Below are 7,500 nucleotides of genomic sequence, written 5' to 3' on the forward strand. Positions count from 1 at the left end.
GCTGACGAGCCCGGCCCGGACTCCCGGGCAACCCAAGGCAGAGCTTGGATAGGTCTGGATTAATCGCGACAGGAAGGACACAAGAGCGGGGGTTAAGGAGACAGGGGAAAGGAGAGGGAAGGACACAGAGTAAGAGAGGGAGAGAGCGCGGAGGGGAGAGAAGGAGGGAGGAAGGAGAGGGGGAAGGACAGAGAGAAGGAGGAAAGGAGGAGGAGAAAGGGAAGGACAGGGGGAGAGGAAGAGAGAGCGGGGGTCGGAAGGAGGGAGAAGGGAGAGGGGGAAGGACAGAGAGGGGAGGAAAGAGGGACAGGAGGAACGACAGAGAGGGAGAAGGGAGGGAGGGAGGGAGGAAGCGGAGAGGAAGGGAGAGAGAAAAGGAGAGGATAGAGTAAGGAGGGCGAAAGGGAGAGAGGGGCAAAGGGAAAGGAGACAGGAGGGAAGAAACCGCGGGAGGGAGGGAGCAGGGCTTGTGTCTGCAGTGATGGAGCGAGGGGGCAGCGGGCAGGAAGAGGCCTCCCGGAGGGGCAGCAGCAGAGGAAGGGGCAGCGGGAGCTCCGCAGGTAGGACTCCCCCGGGTCGGACTCCTCCGGGGTGGGAGATGGAAGAGAAGTCGGCGGGAGGGACTAACGCCCCGGCCCCGGCTCCTGCCCCTGCCCTCGGGCCGGGACGCGGTAGCGTACGGAGGGCCGGCGGCTCTCCGGAGCGGCCCCGGGCCGGCGAGGCCGACCCTGGCCTGGGATCGAGCTTCATGCAGCGGCAACTGGGCTCTCTGCTACAGCCCGGGGTCAACAAGTTCTCCCTCCGCATGTTCGGCAGCCATAAGGCGGTGGAGATGGAGCAGCAGAGGGTACAGTCTGCGGGAGGCTGGGTGATTCACCCCTACAGCGACTTCAGGTAAGGGAGGAGTGGGGCAGGGGGGAGGGCTGGGCTGGGCTGGACTCCAGAGTGACCCTGGCTGTAAGGGGGGCGGAGGGGTTTAGACCTGCAGTGATCCGGGATAAAGGAGACGAGTAGGGAACACGCGTAGACCCTGGGGTAAAGGGAAGGAATCCTGGATCCCATACTGACGCTGGGTGGGGGAGAGGGGGTGGACCCACAATCACACTGGGTAGAGAAGGTTGGATCCTATAGTGACCCTTGGATAGGGAGTTGAGAGGGGACATGGACTGATAGTGACCCCCGGGGTGGTGGGAATGGGGGAAGGAAAGGGGGTGGACCCACAGTGACCTGGGTAGGGAGGGCTAGGAGAGTGTTTGGATCACATAGTGACGCTGGGGTGAGGGGGAATGGGAGTGGGTTGGGACCTACAGGGTGGAATCCAAAATGACCTTGGGTATGAGGAGGAGGGGAGAGAGTGAAGGTGAAGCCATTGTGTTGCTCAGCAAAGGCAGAGAGGGAAAGATTAGACCCCATTGTGACCCTGGGTAAAGGAGAGAGAAGTGGGTGAGAGGATGGGGTGTAAAGGGGATGAAGAGAGAGGGGCAGAGAGAGATGGTATTCCAAGTAAAGAGGGGCTAGATGGGGGAGAAGAAGAGCTGGAACCCTCATTAACCCCATGAGGGTGGGTTGGAAGGAGTTAGATCCCACTGTAACTCTGGGTAAAGGATGGAGAGGAGGATAGAAAGTGGGAGAGGGAGGAGTGGACCATGCAAAGGAAGGAGGTTGAAGAGGGAGAAATGGATGGACCCCACAGAGACCCTGGTTCAAGGGGATGGAGAGAAAGAGAGGAGGATAGGACCCCCAGTTACAGGATGGGGTCCCTTAATGCCCACAGGTAATGGGGAGGGGGATTCTAGGGAGAAGGTGACAGGAAAGGGTTGGAAGATGGGGTGGGTCAATGGGTAAGAGGAGGGAGAGAGCTGATCATCTCTGCAGTGACCCCAGATAAAGAGAGGGCACGATTACCTTCACGGCTCGGTGGCAGAGGAGGGGAGAGTGATGGCTACCACAGGAAGAAGCGCAGGAGGTGTTGTGGTGGAGGGAGAGTGGGTGAGGAAGGATGTAGGGTGAGTGAGGGAATGTGAGGAGGGGCACTAGATGATGCACACCACTGTGCAGGAGTAGGAGGGGAGCAAAGCGAGGGGGAGGGGATAGGTTTGGAAGGAAGATAAAGAGGAGGTGAATGTCATAGGACCCAGAAGAGACCCTTTGGCCCACCATGACACCAATTCCAACTACATTAGCACCTGCGCTTGGTTTAGATCCCTCCATTCCCTGCCTGTTGGTGTGTTTGCCTCAATGCCTTTTTAAACATTGCTGTTATATTGATGGATATTTGCCTATGGAATGACCTCACGTGGCTGCATTAGAGGCGCTGGAGACAGGAGTATGCGGAGGGAGTGAGGGAGGGAACCTGGGTTGGGAGGCCTGGTCTGTGTGGCAGGCCAGTGTCATGTAATCGAGTCAAATGAGGGGTTGGCATGAGCATGAATGCCAGACTGAATGTGTAAGTTTGTTCCTAGGCCTGCTTCTGCATGAGAGACTCAGTACGAGAGAGAGAGAGACAGGCCGACTGTGGAATGAGACTCTGTGTGCTAGATTGTTCAAGTTCAAGTTTAATAAATATTCAATATAGCCAAACAAAACAACATTCCTCCAGGGCCAAGGTGTAAAACACATTACCAGCAGCACACAGCATATAGCATAATTAGTACATATGGTTATGGTGTGTGTGTGTGAGAGAGAGAGAGAGAGAGAGAGAGTGTGGGTGTGTGTGTGAGTGTGTGTGTGTGTGTGTGTGTGAGTGTGAGAGTGTGTGTGAGTGTGTGTGTGTGTGAGAGAGAGAGAGAGTGTGGGTGTGTGTGTGTGTGAGAGAGAGAGAGAGAGAGAGAGTGTGGGTGTGTGTGTGTGTGAGTGTGTGTGTGTGTGTGTGAGAGAGAGAGAGTGTGGGTGTGTGTGTGTGTGAGAGAGAGAGAGAGAGTGTGGGTGTGTGTGTGTGAGTGTGTTTGTGTGTATATATATACATACACATGTGTGCACCTAAGGCAGGATAAGGGAACCATCAAAATCGTGCCTGAGTCTGCCAGAAAGAGTGAGGCCTAGTCACTTGACACTAAGTGCAGACGTGTCAGGATGCTATCAGGAAGTGTTTATGTGTGGTTGGCTTTAGTGCATCAAGGCTTCCTTAAACTGCTGTGGTCTGAATGGGGAAGATGCTGCTGTTAGGGAGAGGGTTTTGGAATTTACACCCCGTGTCAATGAAGGAACAGTTAACATGATCCCAAAAACACAAGAGGTTCTGCAGATGCTGGAAATCCAGAGCAACACACACAAAATGTTGAAGGATCTCAATAGGTCAGGAAGCTTTTGTGGAAATGAATGAACAGTCGATGTTTTGGCCTGAGGCCCTTCACCTACATTATTCCAAGTCAGGATGGTGAGTGGCTTGCTAGACAGTCCACAAATAGTCCTGATGAAGCGTCTCGGCCCAAAATAGGACTGATTATTCCTCTCTACAGACGTTGCCTGACCTGATGAGTTCCTCCAGCATGTGTGTGTGTTGCTCTGGGTTTCCAGCGTCTGCAAGCACTCTTGTGTCTACAAATAGTGGTGTTCCTCGGGCCTGTTGCCCTTCCCCTGCCTGGCAGTAGAGGCTGGGGGTTCTGTTAGAGCAGTCTGAATGAGTAACTGCAGTGCATTTTGTCGATGGTGCACACTGCAGCCTCAGCTTGCAGGCTGATTAAAGAGAGTGACTGTAATGTTAGCATCCATTTCAAGAGGACTACAACATAAAAGCAAGAACGTACTGCTGAAGCTTTTTACAGAGACAGTCATTTGGAATATTGTGAGCAATTTTGGGCCCCGTATCTAAGGAAGGAGAGGGTCCAGAGGAAGTTCACAAGAGTAATCCCAGAAATGCAAGGGTTAACATAGGAGGAACATTTTATATCTCTGGGCCTGTATTCAATGGGAGTTTAGAAAGCTGAGGTGAGATTTCATTGAAACCTACTTGATGCTGAAAAGCCCGAGGTAGGGTAGACATGGAGAGGATGTTTCCATCAGTAGGAGAGTCTCGGCTCCGAGGACATTGCCAAAGTGAAGGGTGTCCCTTTAGAACAGAGATGAGGAGGAATTTCTTCAGCCAGAGGGTTGTGAATCTGTGGAATTTGTTGTCACAGAGGGCTGTGGAGGCCAAACCTTTATAATAATAATATTTATAGAGCACTTTTCATACAGATGACGTAGTTCAAAGTGCTTTACAATGGGATAAAGTACAAACATGAAAATAAAAGACAAAAAGATGTTTGTTAAAAGCAAAGTTAAATAAATGGGGTTGAGCTGACGTTGGGAAGTGACAAGCGAGTCTGCATCCCTTATGGTTTTAGGCACCGAGTGTAATGCAGAGATTGATCGGTTTGTGACTGGTAAGGGTAAAGAGTTACGGACAGAAGGCAGGAAATGGGGTTGAAAGGAAGACATCTGTGGTTGAATGGTGGAGCGGACTTGGTGGCTGAACGGCCTGTTTCTCCTTCTATACTGCTTGGTCTGTGAGGAATAGGACCCAAAGAAAAACTCCCAATCTCACGCTCATTAATACTGATGGTTTGTAGAGACAACGACTGAGACTCTAGAAATTAAATATTCATCCGTGTTAAGTATTACTTAAATTAATTAGGAGTGGTTTCAGGTGCACGTTTAGTCAGTCAGCCCTGTACGTGGTTGCATTTCACCGCTTGCTGGTGGCTCCCCAGTGCATAGAAGGTTTAGCAGGGAACCGTGCACAGGAACTCGATGCACAACACAGTTTAATTGCCGCAGTGGCTCTAGTACATTGGTAATTGGTTCTCAGGGGCTCCTGACGTACAGGAACACACTGGCAGATGTCCTGGGATTTCACCCGAGTTGCTGGTCATAGCTGGTTGCCGGGTCAGGCAGCTGCCCTTGGGTGTGTGACAGGTGCAAGCGTGTGATCCCTCCGTGATTCACCCTCCAGTAAACAGGCTCTGAGGCTGACAGGTGATGTCAGGCCTCTTGGCATCTGCTGGAGGCTGTGACGTGCCGCCGTTGGCTTGTGTGTGGCAGACTGTCAGGCAAGGATTGGATGTGTTCACACTGGCTTTGAGGGTGACACTATATTTGAGGAGAGTGAGAGAAGGGAAGAAAGAGAGAGGGAGAGAGGAAGGGAGATGAGGGAGTGGGAGGGAGAGAGAGAAGAGGGGGAGAAAGGGGGAGAGGGAGAATGAGAGCAAGAAAGAGGGATTGGGAAAGAAAGGGAAAGAGAAAGTGAGGAGAGAGAGGGCAGGAGAGGGAGAGGAGGGGAGAGGAAGAGTGAGAGAGGGAGAGGAGGGGAGAGGGGAAGAGAGGTAGAGTGAGAGGGAGGGAGAGGAGGGGAGAGAGAGGGAGAGGAGGGGAGAGGAAGAGTGAGAGAGAGGGCAGGAGAGGGAGAGGAGGGGAGAGAGAGGGCAGGAGAGGGAGAGGAGGGGAGAGGGAGAGAGGGCAGGAGAGGGAGAGGAGGGGAGAGAGAGGGCAGGAGAGAGGGAGAGGAGGGGAGAGGAAGAGTGAGAGAGGGCAGGAGAGGGAGAGGAGGGGAGAGAGGAGAGAGAAGGGGAAGGTAGGCAGAGTGAGAGAGTGAGGAGAGGGGGAAGGAAAGAGGGAAAGGGAGAGAGGACAGTGAAAAGGAAGCAAGGAGGGAGAGTGAGTGTGAAAGAGAAGAGGTGGGAGGAAAGTGGGGAGAGAAGGTTAGAAATTGAGAGGAGAGAGGGAGAAAGGCAGACAAGGAGAGTGTTGGAGAGAGAGTGGAGAAAGAGAAGGAAAGGGAGAGAGAGTGTGAGTGAGGGAAACACTATAGAAGTCAAAATCATTGAGGGAGGGGACTATAGGGGATAGGGTGACTGTGGGGAGGGGCTGTAGGGGGAGGAGGAGAGCAGTGGAGGGGAGTCTGTGGGTTAAGTTCTTCGGGGAGGAACTACAAATGTATGTCTGCTACTGAATGGAAGTGCAAGGCCGAAACTGAGTGTGAGACGAAGGTGAGGAAGTGTGACAATGAGTGTGCAAGGGCAGGAGTGGGGTGAAGTGCAGGGGCAAGGTCGTGAGAGAGTTTTAGTGAGACTGGGATGAGAGTGCGAACACGTACGGGTGAGATCATGAAACTGAGTGTGGCCTTGCGGAGCAAGAGGCTGAGGGATTCATAAATGGTGGGAGACTGGGCGGTGCTGGTGATCAGACGGACCCAGTAGTTCCTGTGCACGAAGTCAAGATCAGATTTATTTGGTCATATGTACACCAAGACATTGAAACAGCCAGTGAGATGAGGCATTTGCTTCACTGATCAACGCGCTCCAAGGATTATGCTGGGGGCGGCCCACAAGTATCGCCATGCCTGTGGTGTCAACAGAACGTGCTCACGGCTTACTAACCCCGACCCGTGTGAATGCGGGAGGAAACCGGAGCACCCAGGGGAAACCCACGCGGTCACTGGGAGAGCTCCTTACAAGCAGAAGCAGGTACTGTAAAACGTTGTGCTAACCATTGCCACCTGGTAAAGACAGGTATCTGGAAAGGGAGATGATTTGGGAGGAAGAAGCAGACATTCCTTGCTCCAGTTATGGAGACTCCCAGCAGAGCCCACAGGGACTGCTGTGGGTCCCGACTGAAGGAGGATAAATTTGAGGCAGAGGATTGCCACGGAGGGGTACCAGGTTTGCTCAGCAGGCCAGACAGCATCTATAACTTACTGCCCATTGTGTCGCTGGTATTTAGGGCAGCAATGAAGTCCTTCATCTCTGTCTGTCCTTGGCCACTCAGATGTAGAATGATTCTTCATTGCTGTTTCTGTAACAGTTTTGTTTGACCAGTCAGGGTTGTTGGCCCTGAGCTGAACCCCTAAACCTGCAGGACCGGCGAACCACTCTTAGTCTGGCCTTTACCCTTTGACCTGTTCGGCATGGGTGACCCCACCAAGAGTCAAAGCACAAAGTCCTGACCCCAGCCAACATCAATCTACAGGCCATACCTACTGTAGATGTAGCTGAAGTCCACGAGTGTCACGGCGTGGAGATTGATGATGCAGCAGTCCTCTCTAGTCCTGAAGAACGATCTTAGCCTGATAGACGCTACACCTCCAAGAGGACCACAACCCTGTTGTAGGGTTTGGAGGCGTGCGTGCCTCAGTGACTCGGAGAGCTGTGCTGGCTGGGGTCAGGGCTTTGTGTTTAGCCTTTGGGAGGGTCACCCATGCCAAACAGGTCAAAGGGTAAAGGCCAGACTAGAGTGGTCCACCGGTCCTCCAGGTTCAGGGGTTCAGCTTGGGGCTAACAACCCTGACTGGTCAAACAAAACTGTAATGGAAACAGCAGTGAAGCATCATTGCACCTTGGCCCCAGTGGGACACTGTTTTATTCGGCCATATTGATGAATATGGTTGAACAGCTGGACGTCAGGGGAGGAAAGCAGTATAAGAAGGTTGGTGGGGGGGAGGAGTACACATTGGCAGGTGATTGGTGAGTGGGGAGGGGGGTTGGTGGGGGCGGGGGAATGAAGTTAAAAGCTGGGAGGGGATAG

The 7,500-nt window shown here is 53.0% G+C and overlaps 1 protein-coding gene across 1 annotated transcript in view; it reads left to right on the forward strand.

The window, feature by feature from the left end:
* The first annotated feature begins 396 nt into the window (after window positions 1-396).
* The window catches only part of LOC140735756 (potassium/sodium hyperpolarization-activated cyclic nucleotide-gated channel 3-like), a 61,576-nt gene continuing 54,472 nt past the window's right edge, over window positions 397-7,500 (forward strand). The window contains exon 1 of the mRNA XM_073061203.1: window positions 397-894. Within this exon, the coding sequence (XP_072917304.1) occupies window positions 482-894 (413 nt within the window). The 5' untranslated portion in view covers window positions 397-481. The remainder of the gene's footprint in view (window positions 895-7,500) is intronic.

This window comes from Hemitrygon akajei, chromosome 11 (genome assembly GCF_048418815.1).
Source record: "Hemitrygon akajei chromosome 11, sHemAka1.3, whole genome shotgun sequence".
Taxonomy (NCBI): domain Eukaryota; kingdom Metazoa; phylum Chordata; class Chondrichthyes; order Myliobatiformes; family Dasyatidae; genus Hemitrygon; species Hemitrygon akajei.